This window comes from Sinocyclocheilus grahami, unplaced genomic scaffold, assembly GCF_001515645.1.
Source record: "Sinocyclocheilus grahami isolate Dianchi unplaced genomic scaffold, SAMN03320097.WGS_v1.1 scaffold149.1, whole genome shotgun sequence".
NCBI lineage: Eukaryota > Metazoa > Chordata > Actinopteri > Cypriniformes > Cyprinidae > Sinocyclocheilus > Sinocyclocheilus grahami.
In genome coordinates this window covers 190,362-217,234 of record NW_015505328.1, presented here as the reverse complement: position 1 = coordinate 217,234, position 26,873 = coordinate 190,362, and the positions used below count along the sequence as shown (strand labels likewise).

Here is a 26,873-nt window from a genome sequence, read left to right as displayed (position 1 = left end):
AAATATTTCACGGGCGTCGGCGACGTGTCGGCGATTCCCTCAGATCGCGTCTTTGATAATTCACTCTGCGTGATTGTCACTCGCGTAAAACGAGCACCAATTTGCCTCCGATTTCGGGCATTTGTCGGCGATTTCACAAAACCTGTCGGAGAGTGAAAAATCTGGGCTAAAATTGTGCAGTGTGAACTCAGCATAAGTGTGACGTCAAAACAGACCGGTGTTATGACGATTTGTGCTACCCGCTCAGATTGTGCTACCTCCCATTAAAAAGATAGGTAGCGCAAATCGATAACGAAAAATGCTACCTATCAGATTGTGCTACCAGCATCTTATTCATGTGGTTTGAGGCTTTTTTAATGTCCATACCTACCCCTACCCTAAACCTACCAGTCCATACCTACCCTTACCCTAAACGTACCCTTAAAACAATGCAAATATATTTTTGTTAGCACAATCTGATAGGTAGCATTTCGTTGGTACACCGGCTCGGAATCGGCAGACTGACCGGCCGGTCACGGGTCTGAGCCGATCATGCGGAAAACCGGCAAATTCCAGTCCCTGGCCGGTCGATCGGTGTATCTCTACTTCTATATTATCAACATATCTTGCATATTGCCACATTGCCCATTAGTGAGCCACTTTATGTTTTTCTTGATGATAGTGTGAGCAAAACATATAAGATGCAAGGAAACATGTTATTGCTAAACCCTTTTTCATAGTTCTGTTCTATCAGGCCATACATTTGCTGATAATGGAGCATTAGTTGGATGAATTTGTTCTTAATTGCAGTTTATACATTTTCTATGGATGTTCTGTGGTGGGCTGTGAGCAATGTGTGGTATTTTAATGTTTGGCCTTGTCCTCTTGAATGCATATGTTTCTGTGTATTGTCTGATGCATTTCTGCACAGTTCTCATATCTGTGGCACACACAAGGTCATAGATTTGGTTGAAGCATTTTTATGTGCATTTTAAAATCAATTAAAAGTATAATCGCTGATATAACTGATCAGTTGTTCATGTATAGAAATGTTTACATAAATATGAGTTTGTTCACTACATTTTAAATGTAATTCGTTAAAATTTACAACCATTACACTAATATAAAAAAGCAAAAAAAGGTTTAAAAATTTATTTTATACAGTGTTAAAATATATTAATTTTGTAACATTTAAATATTGTTTGATCTCAGATAATATTAAAGTAAACACACTGTGTGGTTTAAAATGTTGACCATTAAAATGTAAATGTTTAGAGCCAGACACACACAGCAATGCCAGGAAATGTAAAGTTCAGCAAACTGTTACTTCTCAGTGTTGCTTCTTGCTGATATTTTCTATCATTTTGAAGCATAAACAAGGCTTTAATGTGAATAACATAACTATCAATGATTCATGAACTCAAAATATTTTCATTCAACAAATATGTGCATATAATCATATGATACTCATATTGCATTCAGTCAAATCTGCAATCTAGAAATATTAGGAGGGATTATTTACTAAATGTAATTGCATCCCTTTGTTCTATTGCTCGATTCCAAAAGATTTGATTTCCTCAGAACTCAACAACCAGTAGATAGGAAACGCTTTTTCTTACACAGGAAGGACGTAACAAAAGCATGAGAACACCTGAAACAATCAGCTTTTGGTCAGCTCAAAGGGATTATCAGGAAGTGGACCAGTAGAAACATGACTGTGTCTCAACTGACCTTGGCTTTATTGGCCCAGAGTTGTGCAGGCACTTGGTCTGATTTCGGTGCGCTTTAATGCTATTGTGCTCACAGTGTGGAATTCAACAAGGTTTTAGTTCCAGTGGGGGATAAAGTATTAACCTGCTGGTGGGCTATCTCATTTGAAATCGACTAAATCCCTGTCTGTCTACGATTCCATTCCCCCTGAAGGATTAGCCATTTGAGTGTATAATAAAGGTCAGAGAGAGCCAGAGAAGCCGGGCCACCTCCGGTATCTAGATGTTGTAATTTAGAGACCTGATCCAGGACAGGGGGGAGAATGTAGCTGATTAAAATAGCCATGTTTATTTGGCTGAGTCCTAATCTCAACCCAAGCGTGCTGTGAAACCACGACCTGTAATCAACTAGCAATCAAAGCCGGGTGTCATATTTTAGTGAAGTTGTTGCCTCCACCAACAGTTGATGCTAAGTGCTGTTGTGTTTATCTGTACTTAACAACATGCAGCTTAATGGTGGACCGCTGATAAGCTATACAAGTCCCCATGTGGTCATCTTAAGAGACCTATTATTTTTGAGAGAGTAAACTCTAAGATAAGAGGATTTTGCTAAACCGAGACACCCTCACAGTCTTTGTAACACTTTAATAACTTTTTTTGTGTGTTGCAGAGCTGAGATTTGGTACTTAATGAACATTATTGAATTAAAAAGCATCATATTTTGCTTGACTAATCATTGCATATGTTATAATAGTGATTTTATCAGTATATACAGTGGGTACGGAAAGTATTCAGACCCCCTTAAATTTTTCACTCTTTGTTATATTGCAGCCATTTGCTAAAATCATTTAAGTTCATTTTTTTTCCTCATTAATGTACACACAGCACCCCATATTGACAGAAAAACACAGAATTGTTGACATTTTTGCAGATTTATTAAAAAAGAAAAACTGAAATATCACATGGTCCTAAGTATTCAGACCCTTTGCTCTATAACTATTATATTATAACTATTATTAATCACTATAAATTGATATATTATATATATTATACATATTTTCTTGGAACAACTACTGTTTATATTAATATTTGTATGTATATGAAATCATAACATGCTAGTGTTTAATAACTTGTTAATGAAGGTTACTATAAAAATAAACTTTTAAAAATTAGTAATTAAAATTCATTAAAATTATGTGATATACTGACTGAGCTGCCATGTGTTTTCGGCTATTTCTGAGTACTGGCTGTTTAATGATAATGAGTCATAGCTATACAATTAATAACAGGATGTGTCGCACAGTGAGAGGGTCTGTGCTTTGGTTCTGATTATGGCTCCAAATTAACCAAGCACTTAATCTTAATTGTTCTGCCTACTTAGCAAAGGACCGTCTCTGCCTACCAGCCCAGTAGGATCTTAACTTCAAATTGTTGCCGTTAATGATCACATTAATGACAAACTCTTACAGCTTTGCCACAGCGCAGCATGAAAATATCAGGCAAAGAAAATTTCAGCAATCATCGCTGTAATGACCTCATAAAGCTGAATGCAGTATGATTTGTTCTCAGTCTTATTCTGAATCTAGTCTAACTAAACTTATCATAGTGCTCTATTTTTGTCATTTTTGACAGGTTTATGGGGGGATGTTTAATAAATGACATAAAAAGTGCAATAAAAGCACTATTCTTAAGAAAATATTGACATTGTCTGGAGTCAAACAACCATCAGTAAGCTAACAGCCATAATGTCTTTCAGGTTTTGAGCTGTCTCACTGTGAAGATCCTGGGGTGCCCCAGTTTGGCTTCAAGGTCAACGACCAGGGCCACTTCTCTGGCAGCACCATCACCTACAAGTGCGACCCCGGATACACACTGCACGGCAGCGGCGTGCTCAAATGCATGACGGGAGAGAGGCGGGCCTGGGATAATCCTCTTCCTTCCTGCATCGGTAAGACTTCAGCGGCTCAAACTAAGTAAGAAAGGATGTGCTGTAATTTATTAGTGTACTATGAAGCAGGGTCACAGTCATCGATGAGTATAATCAGAATAAGTACAGTCTTTGAATTCTCTCAGCTTTGACTATTGTTTGAAAATACAAAGTCACTATCTAGGATGATAAAAGCCTTTCCACGTCAGTAAATTTCGCAGTCTTATGATTCTACTGAAAGAATGCAAGTGATTTCTTTGTAACAGCACTACTATTTGCATCCTAGTAGTCTGGTAAAGCCAGAAAAGCCACAGTAAAATGTATATTTGATGTTGTACAATGGACGGGACTTGCATATGTTATGATATTTTGCATGGTGTGCTTATATGCAGGTTACCTCATGAATCAACCTTACACTTTCTTCACTCTAATCCGCGTTGGTCCTGATCACTCTGTCTGTGTTATTTTGCAATATAATGTCCAGCAGACTGTATGTTGAAATTATATTATAAGGGGAAAAAATGAGCTGTTAATTCAGGTTGTCAGACCGTGAAGCTCTTTTCAAATATCTTTTGATTATTATCTTTTGATTTCGAATATCTGTTAATTAATATCCAATATAAATGTTCTAGTACAAATATAGACTAATGTAAATGTACCCCACTATCACCACCCTGTATGTGGTTATGAATTTAATAATGCAGACTGTAAACAAAAGTAACTTACATAGAAGTTACAAAGGATCATTACCGTTAACGGTGACTCAGAACAATATATTGGTCCATTCGTTCACAACCAGAGCTTAATGTAGCATTAGGAATCAAGGGGTCAAAAATATATGAATGTTGTAGGTTAAAGGAACAACATAATTCATATATAAATTAACATATTAAAAAATTACAATTATTAGTAACACTTTATTTGAATTCTCACTATTAACTAGCATGCATATTACTAGCATATTGGCTGTTTATTAGTGCTTATTGAGCATTTAATAATGCTAATGTATGCATATATTAATATATTAGTGCCTACATAACCATATTTTAGATCCCTTAATCCTAATCCCATACCCAAATTTAACAACTACCTTACTATTTATAAGTAGCAAATTAGGAGTTTAAGGCAAACTTCATAGTTAATAGTTAGTTAAAGGGATAGTTCACCCAAAAAATTTAATTTCTGTCATTAATTACTCACCCTCGTCCCGTTCCAAACCCGTAAGACCTTCTTTCATCTTCGGAACACAAATTATAAGATATTTTTGATGAAATCCTAGAGCTTTCTGACCCTGCATAGACAGCAATGGAACTACCACATTCAAGGCCCAGAAAGGTACTGTAGTAAGGACATTGTTAAAATAGTCCATGTGACATCAGTGGTTCAACTGTAATTTTATGAAGCTACGAGAATGCTTTTTGTAAGCAAAGAAAACCAAAATAACAACTTTATTCAACTATTTATTTTCTTTCGTGACAGTCTCCGCCACACGTTAACGAGAGTCCCAATTTTCATTTTTGAGTGAACTATCCCTTTAATAGTGAGAACTGGACCTTGAAATAAAATGTGACCCAATTAATATATAAAATGTACAAGATGACATTATAAGATCAGTAAGTGTCAATTATTGTATTGCATTGTTTTTTGCATGTGTGTGTGATTAGTGTTTACTTTTGACATTTGAAAAATTCAAGAACTATATTACTTAATGCAAACAGGCAAATTCATTAACTACAGAATGGTACATATTCTTATTAGAACATTAATGATCGCTTTGTGTCTTTAACGTCCTTTTAGCGCATGGAGATTTTTTGTTGTCATAGAAACCACATTTGAACTTCGGTATTGGAGAGTGTGCATCATTCCTGCCTGATCTCTCCTTCTGGTTATCATAACTGAGCTCAGTGTTGCTCTCAGCCATTTGTCATAATTATCAAGGGCTGCAGTATAAACCCCTCCCAATTTCTGTTGCCAGCAAAGCAGCAATATTGCTCATATTTTGCACAAGAAAAAGCACATTAGAGATCTTAAAATGCCACATTAGGCTGCCTTTAACCTTTTAAAGTAAATCCTTCTTAAATGAAAACAAACGGCAAATGTTTCTTCACAAAATTAGTGATGGTGGAAGCCCCTCGCACCATCTGCGATTAATGGTGCAGGTTGTTAATTTTGTAGCTGATGCAGGGGGTCCCGGTTGAGCTATCGAGATGATTCTTCATCAAGTGTAGCGCATGAGGGGTTGAGATAGGACAGTGTGCCGCTATTACTGCCTTCATTTTCCTGATGAATGGTGATTATGGGGATTTAGCCTCCAATGAGTTGGATATTGATATGTCTACTGACCCCAGATCAGATTTACTCACTATTAGATTTAGTTTTAATGAGGTCTGATTAGACTCAAAGCGCTCGTGTAAATTGCTTCCGGGCGGGAGACGTAGATAAAACACAGTGACTTTCCTGTGTTAAACGCAGAGCATGTTGTTTTTACTCGCATTCGTCTCATTTCTATGTCAAAACCGATGGTAGGCTTGCAAAATACTAATCAGCCTTGAAGTTTCAGGCTGATATTTTTCAGGCTTATCTGCCAGCATTAATAATACATGCTTAATAATGTGGAGGATATTTCACTTCCTTTTGACAAGCGAAATGTGCAGGTCATTTGATGTGACCTTTAGCAAAAGTGAGATATATCAAAATAGTGAGAAGGAGTATCCTTTATTTATATTACAGATTAAATATTTAACTATTTTTATATTTTTTCATTCAAGTTCACAGGTAAAGAGTGTGAATGAGACACTCCAATTCACCTGTTTCTGCAGAGGAAGCTACACCACCACATTGCTAAATCAGCATTCCTCTCAACAGCAGTGCCATAATCTGCGGGCCGAAATGCGCAGTCGTAAACACACCTAGCATGGGATGGCTCGACAAGTCATGTTGTCATAATTGCGCTAAGAGAGGACGTACGAATTTTCAGCCTCAAACCAGAGGCCACTTCAACTCCTAATCTTCCTGCATTGATTTTCAATGCGTGAGCAGCCAATCGGGGGATTGAGCGCTCCTAACCGTCCAATGACACGTGATTGAGACGCTGCCCTGATGAGCGATGAACATTGGCAGGATGTTGGTTTAGCGAGAAGCTGGGGAGGAAAACGTTTGGAAGATGCCTCTATTCCGGATGTCTAAAAAACACTCTAATGTTCAGATTAATCAAGTCGCAATCTGAACCCTGTTATTCAGGCTTCATTGAGCTGTGCGTCCATTGTTTGTCATGTAGATGGTTTATGCAAATGAGGCTCAGTGACAGGAATTGCTGAAAAGGGAATCATTAAGAAACGGTGCATGTCTCTCGAAACTGTTCCTCCCGGCCCCTGCAGTTTTTTACAAGAGGGAGAATGGGAAAGACAGGATAGGGGAAGATGGAAAAGGGGTCTGAGGGGAAAAGAGAGTGCCTGCAATTAAAGTTTCCTAATAAAGTGCTTGTGAAAGCCGACTAATAATGAACAGAGTACAGAGGGCTAAAGTGGCTAGTCTGAATGCCATCAGGAGGCATCAAAATGGACGTCAGGCTCATTTGTTCATTTGATTGATGCTCTGACTTGAAGCTGACAAATCACCTTGTCTGCTTATAGAGAATTCGAGGAGAATAGAGGAGTGGTGAAACAAGACGAGGTGAAACAGTTCCAGTCGAAGCCACCATTGTTGGGTGTATCTTCAACTATGGGGACTTTTGACTCTGTGGACTTTGAAATATTAAACTTCCTTAAAATACACTTCAAACTCGGTATAATGCAAAATACAACGCAAACTTTAAGTTGTCTACTTAATATACATGCTTCACAGATAAATTCTGGCATTTTTTCACCCTTGAACTGTCCCTCATGTCAAACCACCATTCATTCTGTGATGGAAATGATATTCTAATTCCATAGCTAGTGTTTCATTAATCCTAAATATACACATTTCATAAATAAGTTGGTGCAGTGTGAATTGACCTTAAAATATACTGTATATTTAAAGGGATTGTTCACCCAAAAATGAAAATGACCAAATTATTTACTCACCCTCAAGCCATCCTAGGTGTATATGACTATCTTCCTTCAGATGAATACAATCGGAGTTATATTCAAAAATGTCCTGGCTTTTCCAAACTTTATAATAGCAGTGAATGGGGTTTGATTTTGATGATTTCGATGTTCAATAAAAGTGCATAAATCCAACATAAAAAATGCTCCACATGGCTCCAGGGGGGAGGCCTTCTGAAGCGAATCGATGCTTTTTTTGTACGAAAAATATATCCATATTTAAAACTTTCGTAACTGTAATCTCTAGCTTCCGCTAACTGTCGTACATGCATACACAAGAGCGTGGCGTTCCGGCAGATGACGTATCCTCTTATAATATTTTGTTTAATATTTTAAAAAATATATTAAAAATGGTAATAATGATTAATGTTAAAATTGTTAAGGGGTATGCATAATTTGTTTTTCTGCATAACTGTTCATTCCAGTACAGTTATAGACAAAATATATAAATGTTAATGTTTAAATATAACATTATTAACATTACTTCTAAAATGTTTTTTCAGAATTGTTTGTTACAGGAGGTCAACATCATGTTGATTAATGATGATTATAAATTAAATAAATATACAGTCAGCTATAATTCAAGTTAAAATTGCCATTTACAGTGATCTCCAACACTGATATAGTCAGAAATTATTTAAGTATAAGTATTTTAGTAAGAAAAACATGCCTAAAAGTTTTTTTTTTAAATAAGCTTTAAGAAGCCAGACAATGAAGATGGTTAAGATGGAATTACACATCTAAATGTGTATGTTTACAGCACATTTAATTCTTCAAATTTTATTAGAGGTAACATAAGTATGTGTAGTCTAATCTCACCACAGTTAAAACCAAGCCTCAATACATGACACATTGCTGACTGTAATTGGCTGAGTTACAGGCTTTATCAATATATATTGATCATATTTTATCAATATATATTGATCATATAAAATAAAATATGACCTATACTAGGATGCTGGGAGAGGTAACTGGTTCAGTGCAGTCTAAAAGCTAAAACTGAATTTTTCAGCTTCAGTAGTTCCCCACTAATTCCCCTCTTTGTTTTTACATACATCTTTTTTTTAATAAATAAATAATTTGTTATTCTGTACGATCCAGAAACTTTTTTGCACAGTGTTTAGATGTCTGAAAACCTCACGGTGCTTTATTGATCTACACTGCTTTTTATTCTCAGACTGCCCCACTCGTGTTGTGGGCACCCCTAATTATTTCAACACTCGCCTGCAAATCTTCAGGGGCCATGATGTGTTTGTACAAGTGTGAGAGTATGCATAAACTCACCACTGTTTAATTCTTCTCAATTCTCTTTCTGTCTCTTCCTCCCACCCCGTTTTGTCCTTTCTTTTTTCCCAGCTGAATGCGGTGGACGTTTTAAAGGGGAGACATCAGGACGCATTTTGTCGCCAGGTTATCCGTTCCCCTATGACAACAATCTGCGCTGTACCTGGGTCGTCGAGGTGGATTCGGGCAACATCATCAGGTGCTGATAAGTATTCGCTTCCAACTGTCCATCTGCTGTCCGTCTTCCTCTAGAATTAGCGATTGGAACATTACGAGCCCATAAGAATGCAGCCAGCGAATTCAGCTGAGACTAGAGGTCTTTATCTATTAATAAACCTCTAATGGCAGATCTGGCTATTGATGTACAGCAAGAAAAGGAGACATCAGATGAGCTGATGGTACCTCGTAAAATCTCTTTGTTTATCACCTTCACGGCCAAACTCATTATAAAGCTTAAAACGCTGTTGCACTTTTAATGTTGCACTACAGCCCAATCATTTTTCCTCTTTCCAATTCTCTCAGCAGCAAAAGCTTTTTGAAATCGCATACTCGTTCATTATTTGTTCATTTGCGGCTGATGTCTCGATCAGACCAGATTGCTAAATTGTTATCAAGGACTGCCGCTCAAAAAGGAGATGTGATCGTTCTCCTCAATTATTGAAACCTGGAGCATAATATTTGCGATATGATTGTCTGACACTACCTCTGTGATTTATCACAATTCTGCAAAGAATTCTGAACATTCATTTCTACCAAATCAAACTCTCTTATCTACTGAATTCACAGTAAATATGTAATAATCAGCTGAGTGATGTAAATATGGAACACTTTACATTTGACATTTTAGTATTATTGAGAGTAATGTTTGAATTAGTTTCTATATGGTATTTATATTTTGTCTTTTCATTTAAATTTTACTAGTTGTATTAATTTTGCTGTGTTTTGTCTTTTCTTGTGTTTATTTTTGTGTTTTTACAGTTTGTACAGTTTTTATTATTTTTTTATTTCAGTTGTAATTTGTTATTTAAGTACATAAAGTTAAACTAAATAAAAATCAGCAATATTGCCTCAGCAACTAGCTGAAATAAAATAAGTTTAAGGGTTTTTTCCAGTTAATACATATTTAATTTCAAGTATCAAAAGTGTATTAGGTTTAGTTGGCTATAATAACTCATGCATGTTTTTTATTTTATGCATTGGAACAATAATGAATGGCACATCTGTTGTATGTCAGACAATCCTTTGTTTCTATCACTGTACATTGTGCATCTAATGAAGCATGACTTGTATGACTGGATGCATCTCCATGTGTTTATTTATATATTAACAGCCTGCAGTTTCTAGCCTTCGACACCGAAGCGTCCCACGACATCCTGAGGGTATGGGATGGGCCTCCAGAGAATGAGATGTCTTTGAGGGAGGTGAGCGGCTCTCTGCTGCCGGAGAACATCCACAGCACCCTCAACATGGTTACCATTCAGTTCGAGACTGACTTCTACATCAGCAAGTCTGGATTTGCCATAGAGTTCTCAAGTGAGTTGATTTATTTTTTTCTGGAGTTCTTGATTGGAGCCCTGTATTTCGATTGACAGCATACAGTAACTGCTCATAAGGTGCTAATTGACTGTTAATTGGTTTGAATGTGATTACAGGTTCAGTGGCCACTGCCTGCAGGGATCCAGGAGTGCCTATGAACGGCAGTCGTAATGGAGATGGTCGGGAGCCTGGAGACACTGTGACTTTTCAGTGTGACCCTGGGTATGAACTGCAGGGAGATGTGAAGATTACTTGCATACAAGTGGAGAACCGCTACTATTGGCAACCAAGCCCTCCTGTCTGTATAGGTAAGGGGTTATATCGCAATTTAATTAAATGAATGAATCTGTCAGAATGAGTATTTGGCTTTAGAATTATACAGGCTTTACCACAGCTACACAAATGTAACAGTGCATGTAACATTTGTGTGATCGTTTTATTGAAGTTATTAAATTATATTAAACAAACGTTACAATTAAATAAATGGATTAAAAATGTCAGGATGGGTAGCAGGCTAGTTTGGGACCAAATGTTGGTTTGTGAAAATTATAGTTGATTTTCCTGCATTTTTTAGTTAAAAAAAAAAAGATTTATTTACTTTGACACAACTAAACTTTCATATTTTAGTAATTAAAAAAAAAAAAAAAATTCCATTCATTCATTTTTATTTATAGGCGCCTTTCATGACACTCAAGGTGTCAAGGACTTTTTACTGTAATTAACTGAATACTGATTTAACAAGTTATCTCTAAATTAGGATGTTAATTGTTATATCATTTTAATTGTTAGATGCAGTCAAAAGACCTCTGATACAGATATATGTGTTTAAAACTAGCTACTTTTCCTGGTGGGTTAGTTTTATGATAAATAATAGTTTAGTAAACATACAGTATCAAACAGTTTACTCAAAAATGGGATTTGTGTCCCTGATGCTTTGAAAAAGGCATGATAGTGTCTTGTATTTGTACACTGTATGCTATATGCTGATCTGTAAACATTAGACAAAGCCTCATACATAAAAGTATTGTTTTACTCATTTTCATAATGCATATTCATCTAAGAGGCTGAGTTAATTGGTACATATTGCTTTAGATGTTGACAACAGAACTTGTCTAAAAAGTGCTCTAAAATTAGGCAGTTTTTATCAGCCCATTCTCAAGAGCTGTACACAAACTGAGGGACTCGACACCATTGAGATTCCTTATCATCTCTGTGACATGAAAGTGTGCCCAAATGAATGAATATCAAGTTACGAGATACGGATTGTCTCTTCCTTTCAAAAGATACTTCATTTTGGAAGCAGGAAAGTGAGGGTACAGGATTTTTATCTTATCCTTTCATATGCTAAATAACCTTTCTCTCTTGCTGTAGTTCTCATTCTCATATATAAGATATGAGCGCTTTACATGGCCCGGTTCCTCAGAGGAGCTTAACATTTTCTCAATATCTCTGTCTCTGCATGTTCACACCAGCACTCTTTCTCTGGGCTCCTGGTTCGCACAGATGTTCAAGCCGCGTGTTTTAATAAGAGATTCTCCTCATGTGTTACTAACGCCCATATGCTGCTGATTTGAATCCTCTGTGTTTTCCCAGCTCCGTGTGGGGGCAATCTCACCGGTTCCTCTGGGTTTATTCTGTCACCCAACTTCCCTCATCCATACCCGCACAGCAAGGACTGCGACTGGCTCATAGCCGTCAACTCTGATTACGTCCTGTCTCTTGCATTCATCAGGTAAAGAAATCTATAAGCTATTCTGTATGGCTGTGGTATTGCTTTAGATTGTTGAATAATATGATCTTTTTTTATTTATCAGTGGTTTACAGAAACTCATAATAAAAATTCACACAGTCAAAGGGGGCAGATACAACAACTTAAAAAAATATATACAGTGGGTACGGAAAGTATTCAGACCCCCTTAAATTTTTCACTCTTTGTTATATTCATATTAGGGCTGGTAAGCAATTAAAATGTTTTATCTAATTAATTACATGATGTGCCGATTAATCTAAGTCAGCAAAACAGACAGCATTGAGTCTAAAGTAACACAATATTAACTTCTTACTTACTGAACTGTTGTATAATGTCAGTATCACATTTGCACTGGTGTGATATAAATGAATGAACGAATCAAATGTATGAATAAATGACTCGATGACTTAATCATTAAGACATTTACCACCACCTACTGGCAGTTTTGGTTTATTATTTAGCGCATCATTTCATTAAAGAAATTATTTAATATTTCCATAGTAATAATAATAAAATTAATATAAAAAATTATTAAAGGTATAGTTCACCCACCCAAAAATGACAATTGTGTCATCATTTACTCACCCTCATGGTCCAAAAGAGTAAATGTAATCATTTTTATCAAACAAAAAATTTCTTGCTGAAGCTACTTTTTGTATTGTCTGTTTGATACTTTACACAACAATGACTTTAAATGATCTTTTGGGAGTAATTTCTCAAATATGATGTGTGATTAATTCTCTTCTCTTCTGAAGAATTATCTTCTGCTCTTCTCACCAAGCCTGCATTTATTTGATTCAAAATACAGCAAAAGCAGTTATATTGTGAAATATTTTTTACTATTTTAAATAACTGCTTTGTATTTGAATATATTTTACAATGTAATTTATTCTTGTGATTTCAAACTGAATTTTAGCATCATTGCTCCAGTCACATGATCCTTCAGAAATCATTCTAAAATACTGTATAATGTTACAAAAGCTTTTTATTTCAGACAAATGAAGATCTTTGGATCTTTCTATTCATCAAAGAATCCTGAAAAAATTTACTCACCTGTTTTAAATATTGATAGTAATAATAATAAAAAAAAATTCTTGAACAGCAAATCAGAAAATTTGAATGATTTCTGAAGGATCATGTGACTCTGAAGAGTAATAATGATGCTGAAAATTTAGCTTTGATCACAGGAATAAATTACATTTTAAAATATATTCAAATAGAAAGCAGTTATTTTAAATAGTAAAAACATTTCACAAAAATTACTGCTTTTGCTTTTGGTGAGCAGAAGAGAACTCTTTAAAAACATTTCAAATCTTACTGTTCAAAACTTTTGACTGGTAATTTATGTGTGTGTGTGTGTGTGTGTGTGTGTGTGTGTGTAGTAGTTGCATTCAAATACATAATTATTTATTTATATACCGTGTATTATATACTGTACATTGTTGAATGAAGTGAAGGAACAAACAGAAAAAAGAAAAATAATTAAATAATACTATGCAGATATACATGTATATATAAAAGAGATATATTTATATATTTTTTATATTTTTCTTTATATATTTATAAAAATGTAAAAATATATTCTGGAACTTATATCTCGACTGAATTTTTATAAGATGTGTATTAGAAAATTGTTATGCACCATTTATAGACAATCAGATATATATTAGCAGCTTCATATTAGCATTTGTGGCAGAATGAACAGGGAGCTTTGTATATTTACCATTGGTGTCCAGGAAGTTTTGTGAATGCAGAGAGTGTGGTTCTCTGTCGCAAGGTTAATATCAGCTGAACCCTCTGTTGTTTTGGGGTCAGCGAGTTTTAAATTGTGGCCAATGAGACAGTAAGACGCACTATCTGAAATAATCTTGCTGTGCGTGTATTCCTGGCCTTTCGTTTATGCCCTCACTTGAGCTATAATATCTCAAACTGATAAGTTCACGAGTTCATTTAGAGGCTGCTGTGTCATAACGCTGAATTCAAAATGAGCGCCCACGGTGTCCTTTGACATGGCCGCAGTCGACGTGTTGAGTAATTATGTAGCGGCGACGGCTATCACTGTCTGAATTAAAATGCATTTCATGTCTGGGAGAGATAATGAGCCCAGCTGGAATTCTTTGCTCCTTTTGTCTGACGGTTGTCCTTTTTTTTCAGCTTCCCCGTCTTGCCTTAAAGGTGTATAGCGGTGTCTCTGCCTTGAGTGATGTGACCAATTAGTATAAAAGCAGGGTTGATAAATTTCCTTCACAGTCCAATCATGTTGCTAATTATGTCCATTTTTCATTTAGCCAACACGTAGCGATGCTCAAGCCGCAAGCAGGATTCTCCGTCCAGCCGGGGTCAGTGTGGGGTTAAGTTCTAGTGCTGTAGAAGTTTGTCGTATTTGGCAGTCGCTGTAGTCCTCCCTCCGTGTTAATGCTAATAGCACTGCTAGCATGTAATTCCCTTCCACCTGGATCAAAGGGTGTCGCGAGGGTCTAGTCCAGGCGTGAGGCCGTGGAATATTAATCAGGATTCACACGCAGTCAGCAGAAGAAGGAGTGCTTAGGTTTCAGCATTTCTCCTTCTGAATATCAGTTTCTCACGAGAGCACTTTGAAATATCGGCGACTGTTGAACACTTAAACTTTGGCTCTTCTTCTTTTTGACTCATCATCTAAGAGCAGTTCCTTTAATGACAGCAATAACTCAAAAACAATCTTCCGTTCTGCCTGTGTGTCACAATTTACAACATTTATCACAACAGGAGCTGCCATTTGAGGCTGTTTTGTGAGTTTTCTGTGCCTAATATTTTTCAAAACCTTCACAGCTACTAGTTAAAGCCATACATCAGCCCCACAACAGATGATGAAGAACTTTTTCTGGGGGGGGGTCTTTTTACCTAGCTCAGCAGGTAGTGTCATTCTCATGGTTGGCGTTACATCTGAAGTAGCCTCTTTCTCATTTGAATTTTGTCCTCTCTCTGAGTAAATAAGCATGTTGGAGTTCTGCCAGAAGTGCAATGTCTCAAACAGGTTTCTAATAAATAGCTCTCGTTTGGTTCCATCTCAAAGACTTTCATTACACAGTCCATTACTGACTTCTTTCTCCTTAAAAAATCCACAATATGAAATATGTCCACAATGAAATTGGAAATTAACAATACACGCGCACCAGCCCTCCGACAAAAAAGTGACCTCTTTTAGCAACACTACAAATGTAATCCCAGCCGGGTGTCTCTCTATTTAGCAACAATACAGTTTGTGCTATCAACCTGATTACTGCAGAAATAATTGTTTTCTGATTGACAGCTACAGAGGGTATGGTGTGGGGGAAAAAACCCAATGCATCTGTTTATCGGAAATTAATGGCTTTTTTAATGTGGTGTAAAGGATCTTATTCTGTGTATGAATTATCCTATAATAACCCCTAAGCAGTGGATTCTGACGCAGTGAAGTGTGGAAGGCATGCTTAGCACTCTCTCTGCATAATGGGAGAAAAAGGGGGTGTAAATCTGATTCAGTCGCAATCCATCTCATGCAAATGACTCCACTGATGGGCGAGACCTTATCATTACACCTTACTGCAAATGAAAAGGTGCACGTGTTTATATGTGTGGCTCTCTGTCTTGGAAATCTTAGAGCATAGCTGAGATGCTGATACTGTGCTGGGAGGTCTTATATCCGAGTTTTAGAAGTATGTGAATGCTGGCATTCAATGCCTGGATATTTATTTAGGATGTTCAACCTTAATTTTAACTGTCATGCAGGCCATATGATCAATACAGAGACATACACTCTTAAAAATAAAGGTGCTTCAAACGGTTCTTCAAGCGATGCCATAGAAGAACCATTTTTGGTTCCACAAAGAACCATTCAGTCAAAGGTTCTTTAAAGAACCATCTCTTTCTTGCGTTTTTGTAATCTGAAGAACTTTCTTTCTCCACAAAGAAACTTTTCTGAAACCGAAAGGTTCTTCAGATGTTAAAGGTTCTTTATGGAACCATTTAGACAAAAAGGTTCTTCTATGGCATCGTGAAGCACCTTTATTTTTAAGAGTGTATCTCAACCTAGACTGTTACGTCTTCTTAATAGTTGTTAATGTTATTGGCGTCCAGAAGTATAGGAAAGATTGAAAATAAGAGAATCGGTTTGTTACCAGAAAATGAATTGTGTGAAGTAATAAACAAACTAGGACACAGAATGAATGGATAAACTTTTAGTTAAAGATTTTCGACAAACCACCAATTGCTCTACAAAAATGTACAGTGAAAACAGAAGTTCAAAAGATAAGAAAACTCATTTACAAATAATATACTCAAACACCAGAATAATCAACTTCAGAGTGAGACAAGAGCGGAGCCTAAATCAAAGAAATTAATAAAACAAAACACCAACTAACTTAAACCAGCTTCAATTCTAATCTAATCAAATGAAAAGAAAATAAATTATTCAGCATATCAATGCCATACTCTACGCTATCTATCAAAACAAAAATTACAAATGTTAGCTCCCACTCCTAATCTAGTGTTTTTATACAATCTGAAATGCTACGTGTTGCTTGTGTATGTCACGTGACATACTAACCTAGTCTCAACTCTGAGTCGGGGAAACGTCCAAAAGAAAACTCTTTGAAGAATACATAGTCAGGTCACAACACAGTCGTCAACAACGCAACACTAAGAACAGCAGAGTAATTGTAAAAACACGAACTCACAGCAGCAATCATAACTGGCGGACTTAATATGTGAACAGCAGAGCCAACAAACTAACATGAGCCCGAGGAAAAACACCACTCCCGTCCAGCGTCACTTCCGACTCCTTATACCCCCCGTTAGACTCCGATTGGTTCCTTAAAAGAAGCTTCGTCATGTCAACAATGAAGAATGGCAGAGAACTCCTCTAATCACAGGACCTGAGAGTTCAAGACAGGGAAAAATGCAAAAATGTTGGGAAAAAACCCTTCCAAAACACTATGGAACGTAACATAGACGTTAAACAGCAAGTTGGCATGCATAACAGGCATTTAGGTGGACAGGTATTTAATCAACACTCCTCTTTTTGTAATTCCATTTTCTAAAAGTAGTTTTGTGGTTTGGTTAGATTTTTTAAAAATTATTAATATGTATTTATTTATTATTATTATTATATTTATTAATATTATTTTTTTATTAATATTCATTTTCAAGATTTTACGATTTTATTTAATTATTTTAAAAGTACCAGTATTCAAATGTTATTTAATAATACTACTAATAATAATAATAAAAACAATACTTGTTTAATCATTTTAAAATAATATTCTGTTATATTTTTATACATTTTTACATTGTTGTTGTTGTCATTAATAATAACAACAGTGCTTTAAGTAATACAGGAGTCAACTTCATGATGAAGATGAAAGATTTTAAATCTTGTGTGAATAAAACGTATATATACTGTATATATATATATATATATATATATATATTTAATTTTTGTTGTTGTTTGGTCTCCCCTATCATTCTAAAACAGGCTCCACTTGCTTTGTACATGTTTTACTTTATACTGCCATCTGCAAAGTTGATCTCAGGACTCGAATATCCAGATCACAGCCTAGCTTTTGATCCTTCTATTCAGAAAACTCCTCTTTGATCATCTGTTCTAGCTTCAGCATAGAGCCCAACTATGACTTCTTGTATATCTACGATGGACTGGACAGCAACAGCCCGCTGATCGGGAGCTTTCAGGACAGCAAGCTTCCAGAACGAATAGAGAGCAGCTCCAACACCATGTACCTGGCCTTTCGCAGTGATGGCTCTGTCAGTTACACCGGCTTCCACCTGGAGTACAAAGGTAGACCCTGACATTTTGAGAGCCTAAATGTCTAAACCCTTAATTAAATACAGTATATTACACATATATCGAACTGCAGAGGGAAGTCAGGCTGTGACTAGTATTCCGCTGATGGTTTAAAGAAGTAGTTCACCCAAAAATGAACATCCTGTCCATGTTTACTCACTCTTATCTTTTTATTGTTTTCCCTCAGAACATAGATTTTTTTAAGAGTTACAGTTCATATTTCATAGTAACCAGACAAGCTCCAAAGTCCCCCTAAAAGGCTCTTTCTTAGAAGAAAAATGTGTTTATGTTGTAAAGAAATCTCAGTTTCAACCAATAACTGTTCATTCTGCAAGCTAAGCTATGCCTAACGGGATTTTCAGCCCTTGCTTTTCCTGCACCTTCTCTCCATCTCACACAGCTAAGCTGAGGGAGTCATGCTTTGATCCCGGTAATGTGATGAATGGCACTCGGTTGGGCAGTGACTACAAGCTGGGTTCCACTGTGACCTTCTACTGTGAGGCAGGCTATGTCCTCCAGGGCTATTCCACGCTTACCTGCATTATGGGTGATGATGGCAGGCCTGGCTGGAACAGGGGGCTGCCCAGCTGTCAAGGTAGGGTCTGCACGTAAAGATGGATGTGTAGGAGAATCTCAGAGAATAAACAGTTTGGGCCTGCTGCCGCAGACCAAACTAAATTAATCAAACTCGTAAAATGGCATGTGCATGCTTCGCTAGCCAAGATCAGTTCTATCGAGGCTGCTGTCTCAAAAATAGCAGTTCATCATGAATGTTGAAGCATAAAGTAATGAGTGATCTGGGTGTTTGTGTGAACAGCACCATGTGGAAGTCGCTCCATTGGGACAGAAGGAACCGTGCTGTCACCGAATTTCCCAAGGAACTACACAACGGGACAGAGCTGTGTGTACTCTATATCTGTGCCCAGGGAGTTTGGTGAGTAACTGAAAATACGAAACAAAATGCAACGCAGCAAAGCCAAAACATAATGGAGTTATGCATTCAATGTGTTTGGTGCGTTTATCATACAAATTATTGGGGATTTTTGTGTCAGGGGTATTATTTTGGGTGTCTCTCTTTATTTTGTTTAAATATGATTTTAAACGTTGAACCATTTTACCATGTTAATAAACACACCCAGCTCTAGTTTAAATTCCAAGTCTTGATTACCTCATCATGTCTTGTACATATGACACTATTACATTCAAATGAATGTTCGCAGTCATTTTGAGTGTATAAAATCATATGAAATATCATACTTTTGAATTACTAGAAAACAGTATGGCCTTGTAAAAAAGAAGTGTGCTTAATTAAGTGTACACTTGTAGTGTACATAACATTTTGAAAGTATATTTTTAAGACTGTACTTGTAGATAATATAATATTAATGAAATAAAAAACATTTAGTCAAACCAAAATTTATTCAGACACCTTCAACATTTCTCACATTATCACAGTTCATTCACTATAGTTTAGAAAATGGTAATAAAATATGACAAGAACTTAAGTCCTCACTTACATAAATGAACTATAGTGTCCTGCAATCACTAGTAAAAACAAATATATAAAAAATGATATATGGTGTCTGAATAATTTTTGGTTTGACTGTAAATGTACTTAGAGTACATTTGCATGACTGTTTATTACTTAGGTTACTTTAAAGTACATTGTAAATCATTGTTTGTCTTTTGTTGTTTTCAAAGACAATAGAAGTAATTATGAAATAGCAAATGAAGATGTGCTTAAGATCTACTTAAAGTGGTCAAAAAGGCAATCTAAACTTCTTCCAATTACATTTAATATAAATTTTTAATAAATTTTTAACTAATTGCAATTAATATGCAATGTAAATACTTCAGTTGGCACTTAAAGTACATATTTTAAGTATATTATTTCTGTAATAAGTACTCTTTTTAAAAGTATGCTGAAGGGTACTTCTTTTTCCACAAGGGTGAGTCTCATCTGAACTATGTTAAAGTATGCTATTCTCCTGTATTCATTTCTATACATTTGATTAGCTCTTTTCTAGACAGGAGGTGTGTAGCTTAGCAACTGGCTTCCTCGTCTTTCTTTTATACTTGAAAGCCATCTGTCGATCAAAAAAAATGTGTAGTTGTCTAGAAGCAAGGTGTTGCACAGTAAGAATATTTCATAGTCTGAGAGCATAGTCAGTCTGGTGTCAGCGTTCCTGTGTCACTGCACAAAGACCAGACCTTCCAAACCAACAGATGAAAAAGAGATGAAGGTTTGAACTGAAATTAATTTTGGTACCGTATGCAGCTCTAATTCAGAGCGTCTGTGAATAACAGCAGTTTTAGAGAAGCTGGCTAATAATTTAAAGGATTCTGAGTAGCTGACTAAACAGAACCAACTATATTTAAGCTACCTAAAGGAATAGTTCAGACAAACCCTAATGACTTTCTTTCTTCAGTAGAACATGAAAGAAGATGTCTTCTTTTGTGTTCCACAGAAGAATGAAAGTCATTCAGGTTTGGAAAAAAAATGATGACAGCATTTTCATTTTTGAGTGAACTATCCCTTTAAAAATATAGAAGCAAATGCAGAATTTGTTAGTAGTTATGTGCCACCCAGATTCCTTGACCTGCTATATTCCAGGGAGACTTGAAATGTTTGCAGACAGCCTATGATTGTAATATCCAGACACCAGTTGGAAAATAGTACAGAGATGAAAGTGTGAAATGAGAAAGCACTTCAAACCTCCCAGTCCCGGTCTCTTGTCTTAGGGTTCATTTTTGTGCTAAAAGAAAGCCACTTTGCTGTCTCAGTCCTGTACCAAGAAGGCTGTGGTTTTGTGAGGTATGTGGTGCCGAAAGGAAAGAAACCATGACAAAAAAAAAACCCTCCTCTGTAAACGTTGCTGTCAGTTTAACTGTTATGGGGATTTTGGACCTCCCTCACAAGCATCATTTGGCATTATGTGAGCTGTATGTGATGTCTCCCTCGAGGCCCATCTCTGGTCATTGGACTGCTCGCGCTCTGATGGAAGGTCCTAAACGAGATAGATGTCATTTGAATTGAAGCCTTCATAAAAAGCAAACGAAAAGTGAAAAACATGATAGCTTTGCAAATGAAAAGGCATGAAAATTAATAGTCAGCAGCTGAGGTGTTTTAGCCCCTGAAACATTGAACTCGCCATGCCATTTTAAACATTGGCATATGTACACGTAGTACTAAACATACTGTGAAATATTGCCTGCCTGTTCCGTTCTAAACATAAATATGGACATATTCAAATTTATCTACTATACTCTAAAGTATTTCTGTCAAATGCGTGGGATACAGATTGTGGCATTGCTTTTTTTCTTACTAGAATCAACAGCAATAAAAATATCAGTACCAGCAAGTAAATGCAAGGGAAACAACAAGCATATTTGCACTGATTTCCAAAAGGATGTTTGGACAAAATTCTGAATTTAATTACAAAAATTACAATTCTGTCATTATTTGCTCACCTTTGTCATTCCAATCTTGTATGAAATTCTTTCTTTCTTAAGTAGACCAAAAAGAAGATTTTTTTTAAATACAAAAAAAAGTCAATGAAATTTTCTTCCAAATCTTCTCTTATGTTCCACAGCAGAAAGAAAGCCATAAGATTTGGAGTAAATTGTGACAGAATTTTTTGAGTAAACTAGCCATTTAAGAATTGCCTTAATTCTAAATGCAGGAATTAAAATGCATTCTAAATTCAATTCCGAATGGTGCGCAGACCTGCTGCTCCTAGGGACAAAGTAATTGTTCAGGTATTTAGATGGATTTTAACCCCAGGTAAATAGTACCTGAGATCTAGACATAAACTGTCACAGCAATTTGTCTTGTTCCCCAGAGCTGCAGTTTAAGCCATTAGTAATGATTGGAATTGCAAAAGGGCTGAGGTTCTTTTACATTAACGAATAATTAGTAAACCATGCCTATCTTTCAAAGTGATATCCGCTTAACATTATCTGCAAAGGTACATCCATTATGCTCAATTAACAGGCAAATGTCAGATAGTGTATTTTAAAAAAATGAATAAATGCAGTCTTGGGCAAAATACTGTGCAACCGAGTGCTGCTTTAATTAGTCCTGTTTGAGTTTGGTGTACATTGGTCATCAGCAGTTCTGTTAGTTCAAATCACTCAGTGTGCAAGTTAAACAAGTCAATGGTAATAGAGCAGAAGAACAAAAAACTAACACAAATAGAGGGTGAAAAAGAGAGAGAAGAAATCCAGGACGGGAGCTCCATAAGTCTAGTTTGTGCTGATGCTGCTGAGCCTCTACATGGTGGACACCTGCTGGGAGGGGGAGCATTCCATTATCATGCACCTGAAGTATCGTCAAACATCCAGGCCAAGAGAGGGAACGATTAAAAGCTTAAAGTGCCTTGTAGAACAAAGCCTGTGCTGAGCATTTGTGTTGGAGTGGAGATAAATATCTTACGGTTGTCATAAAAGTGTTTGTTTTGTCAGATTCAAAAACAGCATGGAGGCAGATCTTATAAGCCAGAGAAGTTCAGCTTTGTGTATTGATTCCTAAAATATTGTGAAACCGGTCTGCTGGTTTTATTGGTGGCTGTGAATTGGGCATAGAATGGCATGCACAATCCTTTGAGACTGGGAAGGAATCATAAAAACTGGCATTGCCATTGCTTAGAGTAGTTTTTTGGCACACAAGACTGGTGGTCAAACCTATATGGGTTATTTAATGGCCAATACCGTTGTCAATATTGATATGTGTACATTTATATAAATATTCAATCATTTGGCAGATGCTTTTATCCGAAGTGATCTACAAATGAGGAGGAATGTTACAAAGTCCTTCATCCTTGAGAGATAATACTGTGATACAAAGTTTCACAGTTGCTGGGAAAAGTATAAAAGTATGAGCTAGATTCGAGAAACACTGCAAGGCAAGAGAGAATAGTACTGTACTAAGTGCTGTAAGTGCAGTCATAGTTTTGAGTGGAGTGCTCATGAAGGAGTTGAGGAGTTTTTTGAAGGTAAAAAGGGATTGTGTGTTTCCGATGCCGTTGGGAAGATCTTTCCACCATCGAGGTTCACTGACTGTGAAGATTCAGGAAGGGAATTTTGTGCCTCTTTTTAGTGATACCATGAAGCATAGTTCTTGCACTGACTGCAGATTTCTGGAGGCAACGTGCATAAGCAGAAGCGAGTATAGATAGAACTGTAGAGATTCAGTGACTACAATGCAGTGATGGCAAATACTGGATTTACTGTACTTATTTTACATATAATTTTTCTTTAAAAATTCACTAAAAATGTATACAATTACAAATTAGGGCTGTCAAAATGGCTGAAAAACTCAATTAGAATTTTGAACTTAAATATGATCAAAATTAGAATTATGTTCGAATTTAAAATGCATAATTTCAGTTAGGGTGAAGAAAAGCTTTTGGTTTCTCTCCTGAGGCCACAAGAGGGCGCATCAAGCAAAATATTACTAATGCACGTTTATTCAAAGCATAAGATAACATGACTATCTGTAAAAAAAAAAGTGCATAATGTTTAAAATAATGTTGATAAACCAATTATAATTAATTAAGTTGCTTAAACAACTATAAACAAAACAGCATCATTTATGTATGTATGCATAGTTTAATACAAAGTGCGGAAAGCCAATCACACAGAGTACATTTTTCATTTAAAAACATGAGATGCAGTGGGATGGGGAAAAAACCCGCCATAAAGTCTCGATATGTGTTTTTTTCAAAGTTAAACTTGCATTAATTTTACATGGCTTTCTAAACATGCGGCTCTTTTTTGCGAGATGCTAGTGCAACGGTAAAAGATAGTCCTTCTAGAAAATGCGTGAAATATGCGTTCTGTGTGAACAGCTTGGTTTCAGTTTTGACGTAAACAAGATCTTCTCCGCATTGATGTTCTCTTTTCCCACAATATTTTTAATGAACAACGCAGCAGTGCCGCATCTAGTGGCTTCAACTGGATATGATAGGCTAACAAAAACATTAAAATGCAGTGACACTTACATCGTCATTGCATCTCGTGCGCCACTGATAAGGCTGCCTCCTTAACGCACACCTAAAATTCGAATGCAACGTTTTTGTTGTTGAAAAAAAATTTGACAGCCCTATTACAAATGATATTTTCTATTCACTACCATTCATTTTTATGTTCCCTAAAAATAAATATTTTATGCTCATCAAAGCTGCATTTATTTAATCAAAAATACAGTAAAAACAGTAATGTTGTGAAATCTTGAAACTGTTTCCAATCAAATATTGAAAACAGTTGTGCTTATTACCAATACTGAAACCATGATGCATATTTTTTATAAGATTCAGATTGATTGAAACTGTCACTTTTGATCAATTTAATGCATCCTTGCTGAGTAAAAGTAGTAAGAGTATTTTTCCTATTTTATGCATAAACCTTACACATTTTTTAGCTGTTAGATTTATGCTTACATTAAGACAAAAGTTTCCCGATGGACAGTATGTAGAGTAAATAGTTATTAAGGAAAGACTGTCTTACAGTGTTGTAGAAACAGTAATTATTAGAAATGCACATTGCATTCGCTGATCATTAGGATCCCCAATCACTACATTCTTTAGAGGGAAACCACCACCCGAAAACACACACACGAACGTGCACATATATGCACAGACGTACCCTCCTTCATCGGCTCTGATCTGTAGGGCAGAGCTCTGGAGTCCTCTGTTAAAAATGCAGCACTTCACTGCCTTTTTTTAATGTTTCATTATCCTGTCACAAAGAATGATGCCGGCAATATTTCAGACAATGACAGGTTTGGTCTGAGAGATGCATTATTCAGAGCATGCACCCCCACCCCATGTTCCTGTCGGCTCCTACCACCCCCGCTGGCCCCGGGCAGTCAATACAAGTATGTAGGGGAATCCTTGCTTGCAAATGGTTGGGGGTCAGGGGGAAAAAAATCAAAATTGATGATCTCTGTCTGTTAAATATTCCACGCTGAAGCCAAAACCTTCAATTACAGCTTCATTACTGCCTGGGTGTTTTGGAAACCATTTTCTGCAAGCTACACAAGTGGGCATAATGTGTTTTTAACTGTTGATCAGAGCACTGCATGAGTGAGCGTGGTTTTCACAGCTTAAGATAGTAAACATTTATGTTGCCAAACAGCACTAAGCCTTGGGTGTTGGAGCTGCAGAGTGGCATGTTGAAGAAGTAATCAGGGCCGCCTCTCAGCGAGATGTTAGTTTTACTTCAGAGCATTAATTATCTGTTAGCTTGTCTTGCAGATTTCAATTTAATGTTGAATCTTTAATCAGTCGAGAGCCGTACGTTGAACTTAAATATATGCCGTGCACCATGCATTAGTCAAACACTCCTGCGTTCGTTATTATTATGTGACAAGCTCGGTCTGTTCGCCTCAGGCATTGTTAATAGGCACTTCGTAGGTGTTACATTAGCAGCAATGTCAACTTCTAGATGTAACGTTATTAATATGTATCATCTGATCTGAATCATCTGCCGGCTGATCAAGGCCCAAGATAAGGTCATTTGTATTTCAGTTGAAATCATATTTCATTCGAAAGTGATTTAGACAGATATTGGCTTCAAAATAAAGATTTACAATAGCATCTGGTTTCACCATTAAGCCTGTAACATAACAGTGAGTAGTGGCAAAATATTGCCAGAATTATATCAGTTTTTAACCTCAATATAAAGATAAAAATCGCCTTTTTCTGTCATTTAGCCTCTGGGTATACATTTTAATATTTAGTTGTATTGAAACATTTATATGATGTCTTTGCTTATGTGTGTGTTTGTGTGCATTTATGTATATATTTATGTATCAGGCTTAGTTATAGTCAATAAAAAAAAAACTAAAACCATAAAAAAACATTTTCGTTACTTGAAATTAAACATTTGCTGATTTAAAATGAAATTATTATTATTTTAGCTGCCATGGCAATATTTGTCATTTTAATTTAATTTGACTTGATGTGCTAAATAAAATGAAATAGTTAATAAAAACTATAGACATATATAAAAAAAACTACAAAATATGACAAAAGCACACAACAAAGTTACTATAACAAAATTAACATGAAAATTGAATATAAAAATAAAAACTAATTCAAAAATAAAAACTATAATAGTATCTCAATTATACTAAAATAACATGGTGTGCATGTGTGCGTGCGTGCGTGTGTATCGACAAGCATACGAGCATCCACAAAATCCACTAAATGTCAGTTAAAAAAAGATTTAGTTTTTCCCATTATATAAATATATAAAGGGTGTGTATATTTATATATATATATATGTAGATATAGAATATGGTCATGCAGAATATGTGCTTTATAAGTACTAATAAACAGCCAATATGTTATTAATATACATGCTAATAAGCAACTAGTTAATAGTGAGAACTGGTCTGCACACACACACACCCCTTTATACCAATTCCTTTTTTTAACTGATATTTTATGGATGCTTGTTGATTTTTTTGTGGATACAGGTCAAGTCAAGTCTGCTTTATTGTCAATTCTTCCACATGTACAGCACATACACACAGAGAATTGAAATTGCGTTACTCTCAGACCCTTGGTGCATACAGATAACACTACAGTAGAACATAAATACAGATAGATACAGATTAAATATAAAATACAAAATACAACTATACAAATATACAAATAGGGTACAATGTAAAATATATATATATATATATATAAAGCACAAGGCATATGGCAGATAGAGTGCAAACCAGTAAAGTAAACAACAGTGCAGATATAATGATTGTAGTGCAAAAAAAAAAAAA

General features: G+C 36.0%; 1 protein-coding gene across 1 annotated transcript in view; it reads left to right on the top strand.

Annotated features, from left to right (window-relative positions):
* csmd3b (CUB and Sushi multiple domains 3b) overlaps window positions 1–26,873 on the top strand; it is a 441,168-nt gene that overhangs the window by 311,590 nt on the left and 102,705 nt on the right. The window contains exons 24-31 of the mRNA XM_016281251.1: window positions 3,445–3,636; window positions 9,057–9,183; window positions 10,315–10,517; window positions 10,637–10,828; window positions 12,114–12,252; window positions 17,895–18,082; window positions 18,489–18,683; window positions 18,906–19,022. Coding sequence (XP_016136737.1) covers window positions 3,445–3,636; window positions 9,057–9,183; window positions 10,315–10,517; window positions 10,637–10,828; window positions 12,114–12,252; window positions 17,895–18,082; window positions 18,489–18,683; window positions 18,906–19,022 — 1,353 coding nt within the window. The remainder of the gene's footprint in view (window positions 1–3,444; window positions 3,637–9,056; window positions 9,184–10,314; window positions 10,518–10,636; window positions 10,829–12,113; window positions 12,253–17,894; window positions 18,083–18,488; window positions 18,684–18,905; window positions 19,023–26,873) is intronic.